At 37.9% G+C, this 27,003-nt stretch overlaps 1 protein-coding gene across 3 annotated transcripts in view; it reads right to left on the bottom strand.

The window, feature by feature from the left end:
* Positions 1 to 12,558: 12,558 nt before the first annotated feature.
* Positions 12,559 to 27,003, bottom strand: part of GADL1 (GAD like acidic amino acid decarboxylase 1) — a 117,896-nt gene continuing 103,451 nt past the window's right edge. For 2 of the 3 annotated variants that reach the window (XM_088150852.1, XM_088150853.1), the window contains exon 15: positions 12,559 to 14,088. In XM_088150852.1, coding sequence (XP_088006978.1) covers positions 13,915 to 14,088 — 174 coding nt within the window. In that variant the 3' untranslated portion in view covers positions 12,559 to 13,914. The remainder of the gene's footprint in view (positions 14,089 to 27,003) is intronic. The other variant, XM_088150855.1, reaches the window with a different exon arrangement.

Consider the following 27,003-nt stretch of genomic DNA (forward strand, 5'->3'; position numbering starts at 1 on the left):
AGGATATGGTACCGCCAGGCCACACTGACTCATGGTGCCACCTCCTGATGATCCGAAGATTTGACTTTTTTGAATGATTTGAAAGGAAGAGAGAGTCCCTAAGCTTTGGTGCCCTAGGCGAGGGCCTACTTGGCCTTAGCCTAAAGCCAGTGTTGTCCAAACTTGGCCACTTTAAAATGAGTGGACTTCAACTCCCAGAATTCCCCAGCCAGCATGGCTGGCTGGGGAATTCTGGGAGTTGAAGTCCACTCATCTTAAAGTGGCCAAGTTTGGACAACACTGCCTAAAGCCATCCCTGGTTCTATGGTTTTGAAAAGTTTGACGGACACTGTTCAAATTTTGTTCTTTGGAGAAAAAAAAAAAGCCTCAGTGTCTCTGCTGGGGCTAGGCTAACATTTAAAAAATAAATTTAGAATAGATGGGACTCTATTCCTTTTCTAAAAACAAATCCTGGTAAATTAATTGCTGTATTAATTATGGAGTAGATTTTATAATCATAGCACTCCAGTCGTAGCCACATGTTCAGTCACAAATCTCTGCAGCCCATTAAAAGCAATGCAGAACAATCTGCATATACTTGTAATGCTATTTTTCTGTGTTTTTAGTATGATTTCTGTTTTAATGACTATGTTAATTAACAGCCAGAAGTAATGAAGAAGAAATTACATGCGCTGTGAGCTGTATACCAGGCTGTCATTAAAATGACAATATTTGTTTCTTCTTGAGATTTTTGAATCAGCTTCATCCTTAGCATTCCAAGCTTAAGTCTTCCTTTCTAGTCGTTGTGCAGTAACTCTGAAGGTATTTGGTTGGATTTAAAGATGCCCTGCAGTCATGGACAGGCTCCTATACATCTAGTCCGTAACCCATTTTCCTCAAGCTGCTGCCCTCCAAATAGGTATGACCCACAACTGACTTGGCACTGGCGGATTTTTAGTCCTAGCATGTCTGGAGGGCACCATATTAGGGAGGGCTGTCTATATCCACAAACGTGCTGACTACGCTTTTGTACAAAGCTCCCGCTCAAACTGTGTTAAGTCCCCTTCCTCTTCCCCATCCTGAACTGATCTGCTTGTGCTATCATTAGTATTCACTGAGTTTTACAGCTCAGTCTAATGATTTTGCACTAAATTTAGGGCTAGAAATACAGACCAAGAAAGAAAAATAGTGGCACTCCTATGCCATTTTAACAAAAGTTAAAGATTCGCCTGAGATGCTTTTTCAGGAAAGGTCTTCAGTTAGAACTAAATAAAGTGAATATTTTCTAGTAAGTTCAGTGCTTGTTGCATGCAGTGAAGCAAGTGCACATGGTTTGTCACTTGGTGTCTTCCTTTAGATTTGAGCAACTGACGCTGAATAGTTTGAAATCTTGCTTTCTGTCTCATCTGAGTCCTTTAATACACAGTTCCCACCAGTGCCCTAGCTTTCTGTTCCTTCCTCTTGATCCCACTGCCGCTTTCCTTCTGGTTGTCCCTACAGAACAGCTGCTTTCTTTGCCCATCTTTAGGTATATGGGACCCCACTTGGGCCCAGCAGCAGCTGCTGTTGTGTCTCACTTCCTTAAGACTTATGTTGCTCCTCTTCTCTGGGCCAAAGGACAAGACCACCAGAGAGACAATGAAGCAGTGACAAGAAAGAAGTAGGAGGTTCTCAAAGCTATAGCAGGAGACTTGACAAATGCCCAACAGGCATCCCCTCCCATTCCCCAATAAGGATGTAAAAGAAATCTGCCATGGACCTCTCTGAGGATGAAACAATGTGAATGGCAAAAATGGGGCCAGTCATAGCACAGGTAAACAACACTTTACCATCAGTTGGTCACCTCTCAAAAATACATACGGGCGGGGTGGGGGTGGACTTCTGGGTGAGGAATGGTGAGCTAGAATGTCTCCAAATGAGTAAAGATGATGATGTGGCCCTGACCAAAGGACCAGCGAGTAGACTGGTCCCATGGAACCTCTCTGGATAAAGAGAGGATGGGACAGCACCCATTTGTGCTCCAGATAGCTGCTTCTCACAAGGAGACCACAGGATAGTGGTTTCCCACAGATTTGAGCACTGGGAGATGAAGGGAAGCAATCAGGCTCTCAACCATGGCAGAGCCTTTTTAAGGACACTGGGTTTGCTAACCTCACTTTCTAATCACTTTCGAAAATTACCTATTTAACTGTCTTAAGGCTAATACAGATCTTCAAAAATGATAAGTTTGCAAAGCCACCTGGTAAGCTTAGCTTCATTCCAGAATAAAAGAAAAATAAAACTATAAGCTTAAGAATTTAAAGAATTGGAAATAAAAGGCAAAAAGCTAAATAAGACTCTGATCCAAGAAAATTATAAACAAATTAAGGGACCAGATGAATTTGGATTATTAGGACTTTTGCTGTAAGATTTTAATTATATAAATAAACAGTCTTTTTTGGGAACAAAATTGTTTTGTCTACCTTAAGTAAGGTCTGAAATGTTAATGATTTATGGATTTGCATATGGATAAGGGATGGATTATGGGAAGAAGAAACACTTGCATGTAACCTTATAGGGGCTGAAGAACTACTAAGTTTGTTGGTACTTGTGATGAACTTGGAAGTCATTTCTTTAAATATTTCTTTTCTCTTTTTCTTATTTTTTCCTCTTTCTCCTTTTTAAATTTTTTTATTTTCCCTGCACTTTCTATTCTATTCTATTCTATTCTATTCTATTCTATTCTATTCTATTCTATTCTATTCTATTCTATTCTATTCTATTCTCTTTCTTTCTTTTTCTTTTCCTTTCTGAGCTCAGTTTGTATTATCTTTTATTATTTTTAATTTTTTTCATTAAAATTATTTTTTAAAAATTCATATATTAAGGATAGGATGTTTCCCCCAAAGTATATGAAGGGCACTTTAATTTTTTAGAAACATGTATTTGGGAAGACTGTATCCCGAGGGCATACAGTATGGAAAGTTGCTCATGAAAACAAATGTGAGATTCCAGATTTTTTTTTAATTTGCAAAAAAAAAATTGATGGAATAGACTAATATAAATAAACCCCCATGTTATTAGCATAGAACATATTTAAAATGATCCATGTAATACTGATGACCACAATGAGATCAAGTAATTGATGAGAAAAAAAGGAGCATGTCTCACCTCTATCTGTGCTCAATAGTATTGGTTACTATATGGCAGAAGCTACAGGGAAATTTTGGATTGTGACCCTTGCAATCCATGGTCAGTGTGCAATTGTGTATAATGCTTTCTTAACCAATCATATTTTCACTGAGAAATGTAGGGAGGAAACCCACTGGCTTAAGAACCCCACTTTTTTTTTAAATAATTTGTATTGAAAGTTTTAAAAATAATAAAAGGTAATACAAACCAAATTTGGAAGAGGAAGAGAGAAAAGAAAAAGAATAGAAAGTGCAAGGAAAGAAAGAAGAGAGAGAAAGAGATTAAAGAAAAAAGAAGAGAGAGATAGTTAAAGAAGTGACTTCCAATCTTCATCACAGGTACAGGCAAACTTAATATTTCTTCCCCCCTTATAAGATTGCATACATATATCTCTTCTTCCCATAGCCCATCCCTTATCTATCTGCAAATCGATAAATCACCCTGGTCAAACAAATCAGCTTTAAATGCCTTGCTTTTGCTTCTAACAATCTTAGTCTTTGATCCATTCAAATGCTGTTGTAGGTTTTGATCTTCCTTCCTCTCTTTCTCCCATCTCTGAAGTTGCTTCAAGGCTTTAGCAACCCTGTTTTGTAAATCCATCAAGAAGTTGTTATCCAGGTCCTTATCTTAGCTTGTCATTTGTATTTCCACTTTAACTAAAGTCTCTATCTTATAATCCCCAATTTATTTTCTAGTAAATCTGCATAAGTTTATTTCACCTCTTCATCCTGTAGGTCTTTCAAGACATTTTCTTTGAAACTTTCCTTTCTTTTTTGGTAAATAATACATTCATATAAGTAAATATTATTTCTGCCATTGTAGCTACAAGTCTCTGTCCTCATCCTTCAAAATTGTCTTGAAATGACTCAAATTTCACAGCATTATCTGTCATTTTGTACAATCCAATGCTTACTCTCCAATTCAAAAACGAGAGGCAGACTTTTTTTCTTTTCCTGCCTGGAGTCCCCTCTAGTGTTTAATCATAAAGGCTCATATTTCTGTCATTAGTCTGATAGACTAAACAAAACGGTATTCCCACAAAGGTATTATTTATTAATTTAATTTTTTCCCAAATCTTTCAGCAAAAGTCCCAACGTTCCAAATTTTTCTGTCCCCTTAGTCCGTTTGTATATTTCTTAAATTAAAATCTTATTTAGCTTTTTGCCATTTGTTTCAATTTCTTAGTTCTTAAGCTTATAGTTAATTTTTCTTTTGTCAAGAATGAAGGTAGACTCACCAGGTGGTTTTTAAACTTCTTGTTTTGAAGATCTCTAATATCCTTAATATAGTTAAATAGGTAATTTCCAAAAGTGATTAGAAAGTGAGGTTAGTGAACTCAGTGTCAGGATCTACGCAAACCAGAACCTTCAATTATTTTATTTCTTTTACTTTTATTGCTAACCATAGATCAATAGTGAAATAGTGGGAATGTGGGAATGTTATTCTAAACCGTTTGCTTGATCTGCCATAAAAGGGGGGAAGAGGAGGCCAGGTGCCGTTATCTCTATCTTGAAACAGACATCCAAGGCCAGGAGGTGTGAGAACCGGGGCAAGGCGCGAAGAGTTGCAAGCGGGAATAGAAACCTAGAAGGGGGGGAAGTTGGGCTTAAAAGGACAAGGCTTTGCTTTGTAGAATTAGACTCAACAAACTATGATGCTGTATGCTTCTCCTGAATAAAGAAATATTTGATGGAACTTTTGGTCTCCAGAGGATTTACTGAACTTTGGGATTGAGTGTGCAGACTCTGACACTCAGTGTCCTTTAAAAGGCTTTGCTGAGACTGAAAGCATGATGATTCCCTTCATCTCCTGATGCTCAAACCTGTGGGAAACCGCTGTCCTGTGGTCTCCTTGCAAGTAGCTGCTGTTTGGCGCACAAGTGGACAATTTCCCATCCTCTCCTTATCCAGAAAGTTTCTGTGGGACCAGTCTACTCAGTGGTCCTTTGGTCTTTGCCACGGTTCATCTCCACTCAGTCGGAGATGTACTAGTTAAGTATCTGTTAAGTATCTTACATTTTTTTATATATATATACACACACACACAACACACACACACACATACATATGTATCAATCACACCATCCTAGAATACATACACCACTCTGGCAGTTTCATTTAAAAAAGGCTCCTCCTGCATCAAAAAGCACTATTAAAACAATCTAATAAAAGCAGACAAATAAAGCAGATAACATATTCAAGTAAAAATTAAACTGCTTGGGAAGTGCATGCCTTCCTAAAGAAGAAGAAGCTGTTAACCAGTCAGTAGAAAACCACCAGAGAGAGTATAAGCTTAGCTTTTTAAGGCAAAGAATTCCATAATTTGGAGGTGGCCATTGAGAAGGATCTCTTCCCCTTCTTCTCCTTGCTGCCCTCCTTATACTTCTATAAAAGTTGAGACACAGAGAAGGATCTTTCCATTAGATTTTAAATGCAGCTTCTTGGTATGAGAAGAGGAGATACCTAATGTATCCTAAGGCCTTTAAAATTCATCATTAACTGTCTAAATTGTGTTTTGGAAACAAACTAGTAAGTTGTACAGTCTTGCAGGACCACTGTAATATAGTCCTGATTGAGCACCCACCAGCATTCTCATTCCTGCATTCCAGACCAATGACAGTTTCCAAAGACTCTTCAAAGGTAGCTCCAAGTACAGGGCATGGTAATAATCTAATCTAAATATAAGTTGGGCATGTATCACTATGGCCAAGTCTGATCTTGTTAGGAATGGATGCAATTAGTGCAACAGTTTAAGCTGGGTAAAGCACTCTGGCCATAGCTGCTACTGGAGTCTCCAAATACAAAGCTGAATCCACAATTATACTTAGACTACAATCTTAATTCTTCAGGAGGATACTAACATATGTAACATAGCTTGAAATTCTATTCTGAATCCATTTGCTTTCTGGCCAGAAGTATCTCTGCCTTAATGAATTAAGGTTCCGTTTATTAACCTTGTCCAGCCCTTTACAATCACCAAACACTGATTCACATCATCAACGTTTTCCCTGATAATAGATGAAAGAAAGAAAGAAAGAAAGAAAGAAAGAAAGAAAGAAAGAAAGAAAGAAAGAAAGAAAGAAAGAAAGAAAGAAAGAAAGAAAGAAAGGAGCTATGTGTCATCCACATACTGGGGACAATACATCCCAGATCCCTTGATGATCTTTCCTAGCAGTTTCATGTAGATTTTAAATAATGTGGAAGAAAATATTGATGACCTGAAAAAAGCCATATGCTAGAAGCCAAAAGATTAACCATGAGTTCCCGAGCAGTAGTTTCTAAATCAACCTCCAAGAAAGCTCCTCCCAGATCCAATCCTGCCAGGCATTCCATGAGAAAACCATGAGGAATGGTATAGAAACCACTGAGTTATTGAGCCAAACTATCAAGGACATTATCTCCTGTCCAGTTCCCAGTAAAGACCATCTAGCAACTGAGTCTAAGACATAAGTCTAAGACATCCATTTTAGACTAAAATGGATATAGATAACCCTTTTCACCCCCAAACCCCTATAATTGACACCATACTTTTCCCAAGATTTGCAAACTGGAATTGAGTTTGCAAGTATCCCACTTGGTGGGATAACTTCTTCTCCAGGCTTTTTCACTAGAGGTATCACAACTGCAGTCTTTAAGGTCAATGGTACAGTTCCTTCCTCTAGTGAAGTACTGACCACCCTCCAAAACCTACTCACCCCTAGGCTAGCCATCTTAAGATTCATCCATGCAACTGCTTTTGCCATGTTTTCCTCCTGTCCCAGAGCCAAGAAAGACTCCTGTCACCCTACCTCTTGTGCCTCCAGAGTATGTCCTAATCATGCACCTGTGACTATGCTGTGCATACTGTCCACATAGCTGAACTCTGCGATATGGTTTCCCCTGGCTGAAATTTGAACATCACCAACTGGGGGGAAAGCCATCACCAGTCACCATACAGAATGTGTGCCAAGCCAGTACAAGTACTTGTAGCTTCATCCACGTTTTCCCCCCTAATTTACTTTTCTAAAAGAAAAATACCTATTGATCCAGTGACCACTAGATGGCAGCAACATGTTTTCTCTCTTGACTGTAATATAGCGGTCGCCCAAATTTGTGCTTCCCAATGCAGCCACTGAATAAGTGGTCCTGAGAGTTTGATATACATTATGTGAGAGATTTGTCAAGCTGTGGGGCGCTCTATGGTATGTCCACACTTTTCAAAAGAATTATCAACTGGTAGACTAGTAGATTTAATGAGCACTAGGTGCAACAAGAAAAGAGAGATTTTTGTATCTCTTAACTAGCATCTAGTGATTGTCTGGATTTGTGCAGCCAAGATGTAGCTGCTGCATAAGAATTGTTGAAGAGCCGGAGTTTGAGAAAGGGGGTTTGCTGTGTATATGTAAGTAGGCCCCAGTCTCCTTATCCAACAGCCAGAGCAATAGTAAAGGCAGAGGAAGGACTCCTATCCATCCTTCACTCCAGTGCATACAGAAAGCCCACTCAGACCATCCATTCCACAGCACAGCAAAAGTGGAACTGGTATGCAAGAGAAGGAGTGGTGTTGAGACATTGACCACTTTTAGGTCAATCAGCTGACCTACCCTGAAGTGGGGCGGGGGGAACCCATGTAGAAAATGCAGAATTCTTCACAGCCAAAAGGACACTGCAGAATAAGTGCAGAGCCTAACAACCAGATGGGGTGGTCTCATACCAAACATGCTGGGCCAACTGAAGCCAAGCAGATCACCAACCTTGGCTATGTCATTTCAAGGCACTTCCTCCATGAATCTTAGGTTATTGGGTTGGTGATGTGTTGAGATAAGAGGGAAATCAACACTTCCACAACAGAACACCTAAAGCCATCTTGGGGCTGCCTTAGCTGATAATGAGATAGAGAAGACATTGTCAGGAATGTCCTCAGCATACAGTAAGTGAGGCATCTTCATGTCAGGGCAAGAAGGTTATACAGATGCACTTCTAATCATTCAGAAAACATTATCAAGAATGCATATGTTAAACGTCATGCTAGCAGAAATTCTTATCCACCTCTTATATTTGAATTAAACTGAAACTTAGCTATAACAATGGATGACCAGGTATATTATAAAAAACTGCTATAACCAAGGAGGTTAATTCCTGATTCATGTGCTAAGTGGGCAGCTATATAAATTGATTAAATAAAGAAATAAATACATTTATGTCAGAGTGAATATGAATGATTTTATCAGGAAGTTCAATTGGATTGATCCTAGGTTTTCCTTCACCATTGTTGTGGCCATTGGCCCTGCTCTTTCACTGAGTTCACTAGAAAATCAGGGACACCTGTATTAGGAGAGAGAAAGTGCTTACGAATGACTGTGTCAAGAATAATTTGTGTTACCTCTACAGCAAGGCAGCCTTTACAGATGTTCACTGACAATTCCACAATACATCATTAAATACAGAATTGTCCCAAATCTTCTAATTTTGGTTAAATTTCTTCATACTGTGAAAAGTGCCTTCTTTTCCCACTGGATTTTAGTATTGTTCCTGCCTAATTATTTTCTAATTACAAAATTAAAATTGCAGGTAATGTAATGCTTGGAACAAAAGCATCTAATTTAATTTAAATATAAAAAAATAAAAATCTTCCATCATATTTCTTCCTCCCTACACCCCAGTTACACAATCATTTTGTCAACTAGAGCAATTTTGAGTGCATCCAACTTGCAATTTGCATATTTAATCATGACACAGTGAATTTCTGTGCAATTACATCATTTGGGCAATTACAATACTTCAACGTGCAGTAGTAATATTTTTGCAAAGGATACTGGCCAACCTGCAGCAGTAAATAAATGGGAGAATGGATGATTTCTAGGAATTTAATAACTGCCTGGATTTGCTGATGTTATTAAGGAATAGGATTATTTCAGCTCAAGAGGCATAAGTAAGAAGGAAGAGAAATTGGTTGCTTGGAGCTGTTACAGAACAACATATTCTATACTAATTCAAGAATCAAAACTGTATGGAGCATCAACTTATTATCCCAGCAGTCAATGAGGAACCGAAATATTCAGTTTATCAGTTCCCCAAATTCTTGCTACTGATATTGTGAATTCACCCATACCATATTTTGTGAATTAAACCATACCATAGAAATGGAGATGTACATACATGTAGAGACAGTCAACATGTGCTAGCAAAACCTCAGAGACATACAACTGCTGAACTTCCATTCTCAGAACATGCCCATTTTTGCCCACAATGGCAAGCAGTGGAGCTAAAATTCATTACCACATTTTTTGTGACTCTTAGTGAGTTTTGTGAGTTTCATTTAAGAGCCAAAATGGATGCCTTAAGCTTTACAGTAATTTATGGGAGCCATTTTATCATTTGAAATCTCCCATTTTCTCCTCGAATTCAATCATTTTTAACTGTATCTAAAGCCTTGCAAAAATGTAAGACATCCCCAGCACCAGTCCCCTGCCCCAACCTCAACTTCAAAGAAACTAGTTCCCGACATTTCAGCCCCAGATGCTCCAGTGATATCTCAAGCAGCTAATCTTCACGCAATGCAAACTACTTCTCTGAGGATATACTATTCCTTCCAAAGTTCATGATTGAGACAAAGTCCTAGAGAGACCATACAAAAACGAGCCTCTCTAGACACTCTGTTTCTGTGGACATGTTTTTTTTCACACACAAGTCACTGCAGCCACATAGTGGGATGAAATAGGAGAAGAAATTATAGTTGGTGGGTGAGAAGGGTTTGTAATGCTGATTGTATTCCCACAGCACACCTGTCATATTAGGTGGAGACTTAGCAGATGCATTCAGTGTTTATCTTCCTTCCTTCCTTCCTTCCTTCCTTCCTTCCTTCCTTCCTTCCTTCCTTCCTTCCTTCCTTCCTTCCTTCCTTCCTTCCTTCTTCCTCCCTCCCTCCCTCCCTCCCTCCCTCCCTCCCTCCTTGCCATGTTGTGCGAGATAGTTTGTTTAGTTAGTCTAACGTATTGTGTCAACCCAGAAAATGGGTTAATTTAATGACCAGGATAAAAACGTCATGTCAGATCAGCCACAATTAATTGTTATAGGATTATCTGATTGTCTGAGCTCTTGGCCCTAGTGACATGTATGGGAAATTGGTACATGTTGGGAATTGGTAGATTGCATTCCTTAAGAAATATGGTCTTCCAGTTATATAAGGTCCCTCTTGCCATTGTTGATACCTTCAAATCTTTTCCCAGTTTAGAATGTTTCTGTTTCTGTTAGTGATGTACCTTAGTAGAACATAGGGAGAATTTAGATAAACCCAGGAAAAGTGAAATGCTTACAAATAAGGATAACATTTTTCATTCAACCTCAAAAGGTCAATTGAAGTTATGTTTTCTGTGTATTAAAAAACAAGCTTGCTGATGATAAAACACTATTTCAGCTTGGATACAGGTCAACTTTTATAAATATCTTTACCAGGTAAACTTATATAAAATAGGCTTGACTTTGTATGTGTTAAGATGGAATTGGTTTAGGATTACACTTTAAGTGATTTTTCAGAGATGACTTTCCTAGCCACTTGGTCCATAGTTACTTAATCACTTCCCCTAGTTTCTTTAGGTGAAGTTACTGTTATTTAAGCCAGACATTCCAACTGCTGGAAGATATACTTGGATAAATATCTAGAGCGTCACACTGACCACCCTTTTCATCCAAACCTCCCAATTCCCTCCCTTCTAGCTGACAATTGGAGACTATTGGAGGCTTGGCCCTCTCCATTATATACCCTCCCTCAGGAATCCAGCTGAGAGGAGGGGCTCTGGTTTGAAATTCTTTGAGTGACAGATTCTATTTACTCAGTCAACCCAGGGCTATGAATCTGAAAAAGGGATTAGATAGCTCAGAGTCTGGTATGTTTGTAAAGCAACCTTTTCTAACCTCACTTCTTTCACATGTATTCAAGGAGGACAAAAAGACAAGTGACATCATACACACCAATGACATCATCACACAAATAATGCAAATTACATTTGGGTTGCAAAATAATGCCAAGTATGCAATTTGGCTGATCTGTGCAAATGACATAATTAGGCTTTCTACCAGATGCCTATCCTTTAGGACCCAGAATTCTCAGAAGAGTATCAGGTTGGGAAGGGTATTCTAAGTGGTGGCCTGCAGAAAGAGGATTTATGGCATTGCTGGGAATTTAGTACTATAAGTAGTTCTGCAGATCTTTGACTGTGTAACAAAGATGAAGTGGAAAGTAGAGCTGGATCCATTTATGGGCAACCTGAATCATTTGTTTTTTTTAAAATATATCTAAGTCTAGTTTGGTGTTAGGTCCTAATGTTGTATCATAGCTGTTGAAGGAGAGCACTATGACTGGTATTTTGCAATGGTGTTGTAATGCTCAGGATAGGCACAGCCTTTTCTGTGGGGGCAGCAACATTTTACAGATGCTAATGGAGCAATTTGAGAGGTGGCTCTCTTGGATCCCTTGCACTAAATACTGAAAAAGTTATTAAGGATGAGCAGTTCTCAGAAAGCAGAAACATCAACAAACCTTGAATAAGTTTCAAAGCTGTTGGGTTTTGTTTTTTTTAAATTAAAACAATAGAGTTACCAATGACATTTAATTGTGGAGTCCTTGGTGCTCTCTGAGCTTGGTTGCTTGCTTGTAGATGCTTCATTACTCAACTAGGTAACATCATCAGTGCTAGAGAGTGTGGGGTTTGCTCTCTGTTCATATACAGTAGCTTGCCCTGCCAGTGTTGGTGGGGATGTGGTTTTCTCCTTAGTAGTTCCTTAATTAGGCTATTGTTTTTTGCTTGATTGTTTGCCTGGTGTTAATCACTGCCTATTTGGGTGTTGGCTCCTGGAGATGGTGTGTTCTGCTCTTTTTTTTTTCTTGATAGCTTTTTTCTTGTCTCTTTCGAATGGTACGTAAATGTGATTTATCTCTATGTGTCTACTGATGGCTGATTTGTCTGAGTGCCAAGCTTCCAGGAATTCCCTAGCAGTTTTGGATTTAGCTTAGTCTAGGATGCTCACAGTTTCCCAGTTGAAACTATGGTTGAGTCTGTCCATGTGTTGTGAGATTAAGGAGTTTTCATCATGTCTTCTGACTGTTGGTTGGTGTTCATGGATGCGCTCTGCTAGTCTCCTGCCTGTCTGTCCTACATAGTGGCTGTTACAGTCTTTGAATTGTAGGTTATAGATGACTCCTGTGTTTTTTCTTCTTCTTGGGCTACTGCGTCTTTTGGTTTGCTTAAGATGTTTTGGAGGGCTTTGGTTGGTTTATATGGTACAACTGTGTGATTATAACAGTCTGGTTGTTTCTGAGATGTTTCTGATGTATGGATGTGTTATCCTTTTCATAGCTTATGCTGGTAGTGCTGTAGTAGATTGAGTGGTCAGGTACTTTTTGATAAACCATTTATCATAAAGCATTTAATTCAAACAGTCAACTAAAACATAGGAGTTGTGTACTTGTTAAACTGAAATATGCTGCTACAAGGATTATCTCTACAATGCTGAATCTAGACAATTCTGTTATGCACTATATGTAAGACATAACTCTGAAAGCAGAAAGAAACAACACAGGGCATTACTAAATTAAATATTATGTCATGCTTCAAATGTAACTTCAACGTTTAAATGAGCAAGTATAGTAGAAGCCCTACATAAAGTAATAAAATAATAAGATCATGAATAACAAACAGGTTTGTTAAAGTGTAGTGCAATAAATTAAATAGGAGGAAATATTATAGGCCTTTCCATCTTCACAAACCTATTTACCATTTAACTATGTCTCTATCTGAATATTACAAACATATTTCAAATGATTACATACATATATTGCTTTTAGTGTAGTCTCCAACAAGTTTATATTCAGGTAGGTGAATGCTGATGGTTTTTATATTATTACATAAATGATGATGAATCAGTGCCATAAACCTTATTTTAAATAGTTACACTGCATCAAAAATACAACTAAGATCTATATGTGTACATACACACATAAACTTTAACTCAAATATGCTTCTGAAATGCTTAAGAAAGACCTTGTTGCTATTTTAGTATTGTAGACATGTTTCAGAAATTATAAACCAGTTTACCTCATCTTCATGTCCTCCAGATGGGGGATGAGATTATAATTCCCAGAATTCCCAGCCAGCACAACTTTTAGCCATGCTGCTTGGAATAAGAGAGGTTGTAATCCCAATTTATCAATGGAAAAGGCTGCTACATGAAATCAATTGTCCAAAGATAGACGAGATGTTGTACAATCTTCAGCATGGATCTTTTTGGATCTCTACACAAAAATGAATGTTTTCAGGAAAAATGTGTGGTTGATGACGTATCCAATTGCTCATATAACACTTCATTTTTCCAAAGGGCAGCACAGTTGGTAACACTTGTACATCACCCCATCATGATAAAATTTCCTTTAACTTTTAAATTTCACAACACATGACAGTACTCTTTCATTTAATACTCATTGAGTCACACTTAGCCCTGCTACATCAATGACTTAACTGCACTCAGTTCAGTTACAGGAATTAAATTAGATACTCATCTTAGTGATGAAGTAATGTTTCATCTTGCAGTTTAGAGATGCAAAGTGTATCTTTCAAGAAGTTATTACCTGTTTATTAGAATGGCAGAAAATCAGACTTCCATTTGCCCACCATTTGCCCACCATCTACTGAGCATTTTTATATGAATCACAAGGTCTAATAACGTCATGCCACTTTTTTAGACTATAAACTCTACACACAGAAGCTGCACTAGTGTTGGGGAGTGTCAACTACAAGTCTTTCCCAAGCGAATCAATCTCATCAAGCAGGAAGTCCATATCTTCGCGGATCACCTGGGGGCTAATGATGACCTGGCGAAAGAAATTAACTTTTCCATGATGAGGTTGATAACCCAGCATCATGCTGCCCTTTTTTACCATCCTTTCTTTAATGGTGGGTGCAACCTGAAATAAAGAATTGAGATATGCATTCAGAATAATAGTTTGCAAAGGAACATTGATATATGAGTTTAAGAATCACAAATAAAGAAAGAAAGAAGAGGGGAGACATATATGTAAAGTATAAGCACATAGATTTGCATGATTTCATGAGATTTATATTAAGAATCTTTAGGATTGGACTAGCTTAAAAAAAAGTTAACCCTATGTACAGTGCTCCATTGAATCTTCCCATTCCACATTTGGGACTCCTTCACATGAAAACCCCACTTGTTGACTGACTGACTGGTTAATCGATCAATTGGTCTCCCATCCACATATAAACAGTGTTATGTGACAAAAGCTTTGTGTACCCAACACTAGCTAGTTAAGTAGATAATGAAAACAACACTGAATCTGGCCAAAGACCAAAGGAGCCCAATTCATTGGTGTGTTTCATATTTATTCTAAACCCTTCAATAAAAATTACCAGGATATTTGATATAAAAAAGGGGAAAATGTAACAAAGTGGTTAAAAATAGCAACACCAAAAAAGCATAGAATGGTACGACCTTATGGAGAAAAATCAACACACATCTTCAAACCCTAGTGGCACACAATTATTAATATATACAGCTTTATGTTATCAGACTTAGCCCAGTTTATTTATTTGGTTGCCTTTATTATTTTGAAAGAATAATTGTGTAATGACTAATATATCTTTCTGTTGTACTGCTCCTTTTGTCATTACTTCTTAAAAATAAAAGTAAACTGAATAATATTAAGTAGTCCCCCAATCAGTTAATGTAGTGAGTATAGAACAATTTGAATAATAACAACCAGAAAAGAAATTATAGGAGTTCCAATGCCAAACTCAGCACTAGAATAAGCCAAGTTAACAACAGAGAAAAAAGTGATTCTGAGCACATACGTAGCGCCTTTCCATCACCATGGCCTAAGAACTACATTTCTGTGATAAAAGGGAAGAGCCGGCTCAAGATACAGGTCAGGTCAAACATGCAGTCTTCTTTCTCTGGTATCTTTCATTTTACAAACATAATCTCCTAATAACAGGTAGCAAGTTTATTCAGAATTGAGTACTATTGTGTTCAATCTATGTTCCTTCTGCAATAGCTGCATCCTCACAGACTCACTCAGAAGTGCATTTTATCCCTACAAATGCTGTTGGGATAATATTCAAGGATGTATTTACAACACGGTATGGTCTTGCCCAACTAGGGGATAAAGGACTTTAGAGTCCAACCCCACATGGAGGCCATGAGGTTCATAAAGGCCAGCAGTGCTGCTCCATTAAAACCACAGCAAAGAAATTCACCCCAAGCGAAACAAAATCAAACTCTTCCCAGGCTCTGCTGAAAATCATAGCCTGACAAGTAGATATTTAGAAAATAAATACTTGCCATATCCCTTCGACATGCTCTGGGGTGCTTCTTTGCAAAGAAAAACTACGCTGCTCTCATTTAGTACTCATTTTCTAGGTCTCAAAAAGCCAGCGGCTTCATGATCTCTACAGGAAATAGGATGCTGCCGAATTTGACTTAATAGTGTTGCATCTCTCTTGCAACATGTACAAAATACATTTAACTTGATAAAGCCTAAAAAATTAATTTTTATATAAAGGTTATACATTCACAATATTTTTTCCAGTATATCACACCATATATCTCCTCATCCCATTTATGTATAACAGTCAATTGCCTTAAAATAAATTTTAAACTAAAAAAAAAAGGCATCTATAATTTTCCTTTTAATTTGTGCCTGCCTATTGCTATTTGTCTTTACAGTAAATGTAATTTTTATTTAGACTTTTATTGTAGGCTGTCTGGATATTAATTATAAAGCTCAGGAGAACGCAAGCGTAAATCAAGCGTATGGCTAAAATGAATATTATATCATCAAACTGGATGTGCAGTCAGAATTGTCCAGCTGAATTCTAATTCAGGAAATAATGCAAGCAAAAGAAGAGTGACTGTGAGGAAGACTGCTGTTCCAAGACAAGTTTTGGTTCAGAAAATTCTCAGACTGCAGTCTTCACCCTGGAGGAAGACCTATTAAATTCCCTGGAGCTTCCTTGGATATATTTCAAGAAGATATGCATAGAGTGTTCTGTTAATTAATGTTAATTTGAAAAATGTGTGGCTAGTTGCAATACTTGAGAAAAAATTAACATACATGGGGAAAAAAATCTAATGGACCATCCTCTTGTGTCTGCAAATGTCACTGGCCTATTTGAATTGCTCAGCTTTCCATGGTCCCAAACACTGACAAAGGTAGGATCTCAAATATTTTACAACAAAATGTGACTACATTAAAAAAAAAAAAAAACTAATTGTACAAGGCTTTCTGTTGCGAATCACATTAGTACGAAGGTTATAAGAAACAGTGCATAAAAATCAGAGACGGACTAAGAAGTATCTTGCCCAATTGTGAGAAAATATTGGCAGGTTCCCAAGCTAGTTCTTTTTGCCAGCACAACATCTTAAATATATTCTACAGAATGAACAATTTAGGTGACTCATCCCTCTTCAGTATTCCTGGGAGTTTCACTAAACCACTAGGTTATCTTCACTGGAATGCATTCACTTAACTGAATGTATGCATGTAAGCCAGTACACCACTTTAAAAATCAAAAACAGATTGTCTCAGATTTCAAATGAATAGAAGCCCATACCCAGCAGAAGGTTAAAACAAGAAGAAATGAAAGCTAATGATACTCCAGACAGCGATCTTGCACCCAACTTTGCCTTTTATCCTCGCAACTGATAATAACTACCAAAGGCATTATTCTGTGATTTCAGATCTGTGCCCTTTATTTATACACTTAAAAAAATCATGCCAATGAGTAAAATACCATGGCTATTTTGCTTTTATACTTCTTGTTTTGCAAAGCTGATTGCAGATGAATATACACGCTTTCTTCTCCTGCAGTAATTAAAACCAAACCAGGGTCATTTGTTAGCTGTCACCCTGACTAGAACAAACACAGTATCAAATGTTGGCACTCCCAAGCACAGCTTTGGTCCTTTTGCCAAGGCAGACTGTAAAAACCCAAACATGTTTTTCTTTTGTCTAGAATTTGTTCTGGGCCCACATCCTTAAACCACTAATAAATTACTGCTGCGCATGACTGCAAACAGAGTTTCCCTTGTGCTGTATCCTGCAACGAAATGGAGAGATAAATGTGGTTGTCAAATTGCAATTAATCACTTCCACTTTCTCAGAGCTACTGGATGTTATTAAAGGAAGAAATTGATGTCTCTGTATTTGCCCAGACAGTGCTATTTAGGAGGTATGTGTGGTCATGTTGGCTTAGATATTTTCAGTCATAGTTCCATAGACAATAGCTTTGACTTAGTAGACATTACATACACCAGATTCCCCATCAAGTGCCTTTCGTGGGCATCCGTAGGGGCTGGGGGGAATGAGGAAATGTGTGGTGTAATTATAACTTAGATAGTTGTGTCAGATTCCAAGAGCCAAGTGTTTAAGGGTGTCGTGTGGTTGATGATGTCGCTATATGTGTGGACATTGTGATGCCATTGCAGTGTGCTGCAGATGACACTGGTGTCTTTTTTCTCAGTGAGATATAATTGCAGAGAAAGTTTTGAAGAAACTTTGGTTAGAATCCTTGGGTTCATTCAGTGGGGTATAGAACAGAGCATACATATTTAAGTAGAATCAAGCCCATTAATGTCTAGAGACAGATGCTTGAAGTCCAAAAGGACAAATAAAGTTTATTAAGGAGGCTTTCATGCGATATGATAAAAAGCCTGCTGAGTGGATCAACGTGTTATCCTTCTGCATCAGCAGTCTGAATCAGAATAAATTTCTCATGTTTTCAATATCCGTGAAGCTATAGGAGAGGTTATCTGAGGATGAGGAATGAACCCACTGATTGGGCAGGGAAATGGATTGAACAAGTGTTAATAAACTGAGTAGTGAGTAGTTTAATTCTTGGCATTTATTAGAGATGTGCAAAACATTTCACATTCAAAACGTTTCAAGCTCAATATGGTCCATTTTGAGTTCACAGTGTTTGGTTCCAAAGTTCAGTTACTGAAAGTGATCCAACACTGTTCCAACAGTCCATTAAAAGCTCAAAGCACCTGTTCTGAACATTCTGAACAGAGGCTTTTGAGGTTAAAATGCTCCAGAATGGTTGGAACAGCTTGGAACAATGTAAGAACACTTCCAGTAAGGTTGGAAAAAATGATTTCTAACTCAAAGTAACAGACTTTTCAATTTCAATTGCACAGCCCTAGTGCTTTTCCTATTTTAAGGGAGTTGCATCATCTCTAAAGCATCAGGCACATAATTTGAAATGCTCTTAGATCTAATGTTGCTGCTAGAGTCACATATGGTCACAACGGCTGGCCTTTTATCAGCTTAGGTTGATATGAGAACTCTGATATGAAGTATCTTAATTGAAACAATTTCAGAATCGCTATTTACAGTATACCCTGCTAACCAGTTCTGTGGATTATTTCAGTGATCAGTTTTTGAAAACAGCCCAAAGGTTTAGGCAGTATTGACCTTATGGCCTGTTCAGAGGCAAGATAAGTGTTTTTCTTTTTCGTTTGGCTCACTATTACATTTTATTTATGCATCTTGTATGCCTGGAAGACTCTTCCTACTCTATTGTGTATAACCTCAAAGCAGCTTCCATAAGTTAGTCCTTGTGTGATTTGGGGAAAAAAATCAGCCAGTGCCAGAGTGGGCACAGAAGCAGTTTGGTGTCTCCATTATGTGCTTTGGGCTGATTACTTCGACATTTGAATATGCATATACAGAGCAGATTTTTGGTCCACCTATTCCTGTGGTATATACCGTCACTAGATAAATCTTTCAAAGAGGTCTTCCCCAGCTCTGCAGCTAGAGATGCCAAGGATGCAGAAGCATCCAAGGGGATGTGCGCCAAAATCTGAAATATGGTGGGTGCAGCATCACTATCTAAACATCACTCCTTTTGTAAGTTCATGCAACATTAATGGGCATACAAAAAGGGCAGGGCTTGGTTTGTGATGCTGCACCCACCATCCTGCAGACCTTGAATTCCTCTGCAGTTGCCACTGCAAGGATGTAAAGTGGGGTCCACTACATACAAAACATGTTCTCTGCCAAGTGAACCATGGACCATTCTAGGTCCTGCAGAGTTGAACAATTATGTAAATTAATGGTTACAAAATTACCCATATAAGAAGTAATACCGTTATTCATTCATTCATTCATTCATTCATTCATTCATTCATTCAAACAAACAAACAAACAAACAAACAAACAGATACACATACCCTATTGGACTTGGAGTCAGAAAGGTCTGCAACAATCCCACAGAACACAACTGCCCTTCCAGATAAATCAGGCTAAGAAATAAGGCTTATTTGGATGTCCATGAACACATGAATAAGGGATAGGAGACAGTGTAACTGCTAGCTGCCCAGAGTCATGCATATGAAATTGGTGGCCATATAAATTTATCAAACAAACAAACAAATAAACAAATAGAGTTCTTGCACAAGCAACCTCCCCCACCCCATGCCACGAATCCCAAGCTCTCCTTTGCTCTAGGGAGGCTTTCGTTCTACTTCTAACATCCGTATATTAGAAGACAAACTGTGTCACTCTGCACCCCTTCCTCTAGCCTCCTAGAATGCTCTCGTCATCTCAATTTGCCTATGTCTTTTTTCTTGCCCCTTCCCCCTATGTCTTGATAGGGGGAAAAACGTCCAAAGCCTTTGGCTGCCTGATGAGCCATTAGATTTTCTAAGAATGCCTTTAGAGGCACTGATAGAAATGCAGGTTGTGCTTGAGGCTAAGTCCTTTGCTCTGCAGCTTGGTAGCTTCCGAGGGAGGTATGTGAGTAATGAAATGAAAAATAATAGTGTCAGATAGGTTTGGAGTCTGGTAAGAATGAAGGGTAAGAATGAACCCTGATTGCTCATTGGAAGGATTGATAATGAAGCTCAAGCTCAGATACTTTGGTCACCTAATGCGAAGAGAGGACTCTTTGGAAAAGACCCTGAAGCTGGGAAAGATTGAAGGCAAAAGGAGAAGGGGACGGCAGAGGATGAGATGATTAGATAGCATCACTGAAGCAATGAGCATGAAACTGAGCAAACTCAGGGAGGCAGTGAAGGACAGGAAGGCCTGGCGCAATATGGTTCATGGGGTCACGAAGAGTCGGACACGACTTAATGACAACAAGAATGAAGGGAAGGTTCCTTTCTGGAGATCCAAGTCCTAACATCTGAACAGGGCTACAATTACCGGTTAATGCCATTCCACAGCCAGATGAACCAATCTCTTCTTCATGCCAGTCCAACCTCTATTTCACTCTTCCCCAACTTAAAGCCCTCCAAAATGGCTACTACTAACCATCATAATATGTGGAAACTCAGGCAGTTTTAGTACAACACATCTGGCAGACTAAAATTGAGTAATGATGCTCTATATATTTCAGTACACTGGCTCTTCACAGTCATTGCTTCAACTTATAAGAGGATTGTGGAAATCAAAAAGAACAATCTTCTAAGGCAGACTGCAAATGGAAAGAGTTCTATAAATAATCATCAGCAGTAATATTTATTGTTGTAGCAAAGGATATTCCAACACCTCAGACCAATCCAAAAGACAAACAGCACGATCAATTTAATATCTATTTAATTTTTTTAAAAAAAGAAAAATAATAAGGACAAGATAGTTGACTCAAGTCTCTTCTGTGGAGCATGGGGTTAAAACAACATTCAGTGGAAAAACCTTTTTCACCGCCTGCTGAGTGATTTTCTTGCCTCTGGAGAGGAATTAAACGGCAGCATGTCATCTCAAAAGGGTTTTAAAAAAACCCTCTCATACTTTGTTAGTATCTGGATGAGTTTTTGTTCTTTTCCTCTAGGGGAATAAAAATCATAGTGCAATGTGGAAAATGTACATTTAGTGAGAAGCGATACATTATTTGATGACTAGCTATTTAAAAAACTGACACCATTCCATTGTAGAAAAATAAATGTCCTCTGAGACACTTGGAATGAATCTCTGTTATTCAAAATTATGATTATCATTACCCGAACTACCATCTGGCATACCACCCTCAGATTTGTAAAGTAGTTGGGATTAAAGAGTTACAACAACACTGTTCTTCTGTTTTAGGCAGATCTAAAGAAAAACGTTAACATATATGCAGATTTAAACTTTTTTGTTTAGTATGACATTATTGCAATGGCCTTCCTAGAAATTTCTAGGATGCTCAAAGCTAAGGAAAAGAATCAGTAAAAAATTAGTACTGTATGGCCATACTAATTCTATTAAACAAACCCAAGAATCATATTTTTCAGAAATCTGACACCCATGGCCTTTTTCTGTACCTTCCATTTTCTCTATCAGAATTATAAATGCAAGAACAGACAAGCCCAATCCTGACACTCTGTATATAAAAAATTAACAAAGTCCCTGACAGAAGCTTGCTTTTTAAAAAAAAACCTCTCTGGAAAAAATTAAAAACAGCCCATGAACTTTTAAAAAATGGCTAAATTTAGGCATCCTGCATATAGAGTGTGGAAATCTGCATTTTCTCTCTCTTTGCAGCCATCTGCTGGACAACTGGACTTTTGCAGCTCAGTTATTGTATGCCCCAATATGGTGTGGTATGTATTCGGATTTCCCCTTCTCTATACAATGTTCCAGATCCAGACCAAGCCATAATTTAACCTGACAGCAGGTTTGCCAGCTGGTGTTTTCCAGCTGTGAGAGTACAATTCTCAGAATTCTCCTCTAGGATAAAGGTGGCACCAACTGGAGAATTCTGGGAATTACAGCCCTAAAACATTTGGAGGGTACCAGTTCAGAGAAGCCTGCACTGCAGTAAATGAAGAACACAAATGGAAGCATACATCATGTACATCATAAGAAAAACAGTTTAAATTCCATCTTTCATATTCTCCTTAGGCTCTGGTTTTTTTCCTTAAAATATACACAAAGTAATACTCTGTAGAAAACTTTAACCATTTCCACATGTAAGTAGCAGTCTGGCTGGCATGACTTATGAAAATTTATGGGACTTGAAGTTCCTTGCATAAGTCTTGCTCCAAAATGCAAGCAAGGCAAGTATTTTATTTCAACTGGAACATTTCTCTCTAGCATTCAGTAGATTTTTGAAATTTCATCTTCTATATACTTCATGGATTTTTGTGATGCTGTTATTCTTTGGACTGTGTCTATTATGCTACAGATGATCTGAACTGAATGATTAATGTGCATAACCAACCATTTTGCATATAGATATAAAAGAAATCTGCCACAGATTTCAATGGGAGCAAAATATTACAGTCACGGATAAGACAGAGAGCAATTAATCTGCTACCCTCCCTCATTCTCTACTGAAAACTCACATTTGAGAAAGATACTTCCAAAAGAGAACCTTCCATCTTATTTGGAAAAGTTGGAAGAATATACATTCATTCATTCATTCATTCATTCATTCATTCATTCATTCATTCATTCATTCATTCATTTAGACTCAATAGATTGAAGCACCTGCCATGCATTGTCTGGGCTCAGAAGATAAGTTAAGTTGATATGTGTTAGCATTCATTCATTCATTCATTCATTCATTCATTCATTCATTCATTCAAATGCCACCCAACTCCACCCAACTCCAACAGACTGCAGGTACTGTACAACCCCCCCCCCAAAAAAAACAATTAAAACATAAAACTGCACAGACAGCCCAGACTAAAATTATCTTAAAGGCAATCATGACAATATCAACATGTTAACGTGATACTGAAAGAAGCGGATGCCTCCCCTACCATTGAAAAGTATCCAACAAGCTATTGGGGTAGAACAGAGTGCAACATGAGTAGCATTAGTGCTTACAGTGTGACTGAATTAAAGCCAAAAGGACATTCAGATGCTGATGTGGACAGAGATAAAGGAAAGTTCTGTGCTCCAAAGATATGTACATCATTAGTGTATGTGGAATGCCAGAGCCATGAACCAAGGCAGGTTTCATGTTGTCAGAGCAAAAATGTCAAGATTGAATATTGAGGTTCTGTGAATTAGCAAACTGAAATGAATTGGAATAGATAACTTTATATCCGAGAAACATCAGATCTTCTACTTCAGACCAAAAAAAAAAAAAAAATCATAGAAGAAATAGAGTCACCATAGATATTAGCAAAAGGGTGTCAAAGTTTTGGGGGCTACAATCCCCCAAAATATAGAATAATCTCAGTTTGAATACAAGGTAAACCAATCAATATAGGAGTGGTCCAAGTCTGTGCTCCAACCACAGATGCTGAGGTAGTGGAAGATGAACAGTTGTTTGACAATTTGTTACACCTTGTTGACACAACATCAAAAAAAGATGCCATATTAATTGTAGGAGACTTGGATCCTAAAGTTGGAAATAAAATAACATGGAACAATATGGCCTCAATGTATAAAATGAAGCAGGAGACAGACTAATGGAGTTCTTGCAAGAAACCTGAATCTAAAAGATGACACCAAACCAAAATGATTACATACTCTATAAGCAAAGATAGAGAAACTCTCCTTGGCCAGCAAAACCAAGACCTGGCTTTGATTCCTTCTTGAAAAATTACAACTTAAACAAAACAGATACAATAATCAGACCAAGAAGTTATGTCTTCAGGAGAATTCAATATGATTATGCAATGAAGGGCAAGTATAGATTTTACACATTATATTTGATAAACGGAGTGCCTAAAAAAATCCTGGACTGAAATCCACGACATCTTTAAAGGAAACAAACAAAAATACTGTGAAAGTCAGAAAGCAAAAGAAGGCAAAATGGCTTACTGCTAATATCTTGAAAATAGCTGAATAAAGCAAAAGGCAATAGAGATAGAGGACAATTTGTAAGAAGTAATATCTAAATAAACAGTGCTAGAAATTGAGGATAACAATCAAGAGGGAATAAGAGATGGTGTGGATACATGGAAGAGCTATACAAAAAAGATTTTTGCCTTTGTCTTTTATAGTGCCCACCTTTGCATAAAAATTTCCTTTGATTACTATAATCTTCTAAAGTAAACATCTTTGGGATTTTTTTTGGCACAATTCTTCTGTATGTTCCAACTGTACAAAAATATATCCCCAAATCAATGATGTGATCACAGAATTGATAACAGGTTTGATCGCATAATTAGAGGTAGACATTCTAGAAAATAAAATTAAAACAAATGAAATCAAATAAAATTACTGCTAAAATAGAGCTGCAGAAATGGGTGGAATACTAACAATTTAAATGCTTGCAGAATGATGCAGTTTATAAGCAGGTAAGCAAAATACAGCAGTGGCCAAGGAACTGGAAAAGTTCAATTTATATTTCTATACCCAAAAGGGTCAGTGCTAAAGAATGCTCAAACTACTGAACAAGCTGCTAGTAGGATAACACTCAACATTTTGCAATCCAGACTTCAAAACTACAGGGAGCAAGAACAGCCAGATGTACGAGCTATATTCAGAAGAGACAGGGGCACCCAAGGTTACACTGGTAATATCCAATGTATAATGGAAAAGGCCAAGGAGTTCCAAAAAGATGTCTACATTTGCTTTGTTCATTATACTAAAGCTTCTGACTGTGTAGACCATAAAAATGTGCGTAGCCCTTAAACACATGGGTTTACCAGGCCACATCATCTGCCTACTGAAGAATTTGTATGATGATTAGAAATATTGTTTTTGTGCTTGTCTTGATCAGAATCAATCAGTCCTATCTATCTATCTATCTATCTATCTATCTATCTATCTATCTATCTATCTATCTATCTATCTATCATCTACCTACTACCTACCTACCTACCTACCTGACAAACAGAAAGCAACTGTTAGGTTAGCCAAAGTTTCATATTGTCACCTTATTTAATTTATATGCAGAATATATTGTGAAAAATGCTAGAGTAGAAGAAAAGAAATTGGAAGTAAAACTGCTGGGAGAAAAATCAACAAACCCAGATATGCTGATAATATCACTTTGACTGGAAGTAAGAAAGACCTAAAGAATCTCTTATTCAAGGTGAAAGAAGAGAGTACAGAAGCTGGCCTACTGCTCAATATTAAAAACAAAAAATTAAGATTGTGCCACAGGCAATGCCAACCGAAAGCAAACAAGCAGAGAAGAAATATTACAAACTTTATCTTCCCAGACACAAAAATTCATAGGGATGGTGATTGTAGCCATGAAATAAAAATATCTGCTGTTTTGGGGAAAGACTACGACAGATGTGGACAAACTATTAGAGTGCAGAGACATCACACTGACAACAAAGATGTATTGTCAAGGCCATGGTTTTCCCAGTTGTAAAAGCTGGACCCTCAAAGGTTGAACAAAGAAAAATTGATGCCTTTGAATTGTGGTGCTGGAGAAAATTGCTAAGAATACCTTGGACTGCAAGAGGAACAATAATTCAACACTATATAACATAAAACTAGACAGCTCACTGGAAGCACTAATAATGAAGCTAAAGCTTGAATAGTTTGGACACCTAACATGAAGGCAAGTATCACTGGAGCAGATCCTGACGTTTGGAAACATCAAAGACAGCTGAAAGAAGAGGGAGACAGAAAACAAGATGGTAAAATACTGTTTCTGGTGATATAAGAAGGAATTTACAAGGACAGAAAATCCTGATAAAATAATGTCCGTTGAGTCACAAAGAACAGGGAGGGGCTGAATGAATAAGCAACCTAATTAAGTACTTCAGACAATGTAAAGTTTTGCTCCAAAGCCTACACGGTATGTAGCAGTCTGTGAAGACAAAGCACAGGCCCGCCTTTGATTCTAAACTCACCACTGCATCTATTTCTTTACTGATTTTAAAGCATTCTTGTTTGGGGGGGGGGTGGAAGCATTGAGCAACCTCCTTGGTCTGAATATGGCCTTCAGTCAGTTCAGAGTTCCCTGTCAGTTGTAACTGTTGTGATAAAGTGCTGCCTAAAGTGCTCACAACCCTGATCACTTCATTTTTGCTGTTTTCACACTCAGTGCTCTTTCTCATGCAGCCAGCTTATATCTCCTTTCTCACGTAGCAAACTTTCCAGGTCTCTGTGATGTATGATGAAGGTAAGTCCTCTCATGGCCTCAGCTGTTCAAGGTAGACCAGACTAGGAAACCAATGCCATGTAGGTCAGTACTACTTTTATTGTAAAGCTTTAGTAACAGAATCTTGCAAGTCTGAATGTGCTTCTCCCTTCCTACCCTTTACCTTTGTGTGAACTAAGGAGGGACTTGTCTGAGATGTTTGCTCAGATAACATTCTTACCCTGGGCTCAGGCCCCTTTTACCTGACTGTTGCCTTGGTAGCAGCTCTTCCTCCTGTCCCTCAAGGACATTCCCCCTGCCTTCTACACATGGTCAGGTTTCCCTTGGGCCCAAAATATTCAACTAATCTTCTCAAGACATCCACAGCAAAAGCAACAGAGATTAATGATTTTAAAAATCCATTTTGCCTGTGACATAAATGCAAGCCTATCCCTGGATTTCTCCTTCTACATTCCTCCTTACAGCAATTTCCTAGTGGAAAAAACTCTGGTGTCCCTCAGGCCTGCTAAAACCAAAGGCCTCTAGTGGGAAAAACATTCTCCACACTAGGCATCAAAACTATAGAATGTCAGATGTGACGAATCACCAAAGCTGAAATATCTGATACCATGTTTGTTCTTCACAAACTGGTTTAACACATCCAATCAAAGAACAATCACTTTCGTAACTCTATCTCTATCTATATTATAACTCTGCCTGCAATCTCTATCTCTAACTTTATCTCTGCTTACAATGCTTAGATTGCTTTTCCAAATCGAATGTCTTCTTTTCCAACTAATGTATGTTTTCCCTGGGTTGTTCCTTGGCATATAAAAGAGATGTGCAGTACACAAATCAGATGTGAGCAAGCTTGCTTTGGA

Source organism: Python bivittatus, unplaced genomic scaffold (genome assembly GCF_059951505.1).
Source record: "Python bivittatus isolate LINGU-HERP-01145 unplaced genomic scaffold, Pbiv_v1 ctg000610_np1212, whole genome shotgun sequence".
NCBI classification, from domain to species: domain Eukaryota; kingdom Metazoa; phylum Chordata; class Lepidosauria; order Squamata; family Pythonidae; genus Python; species Python bivittatus.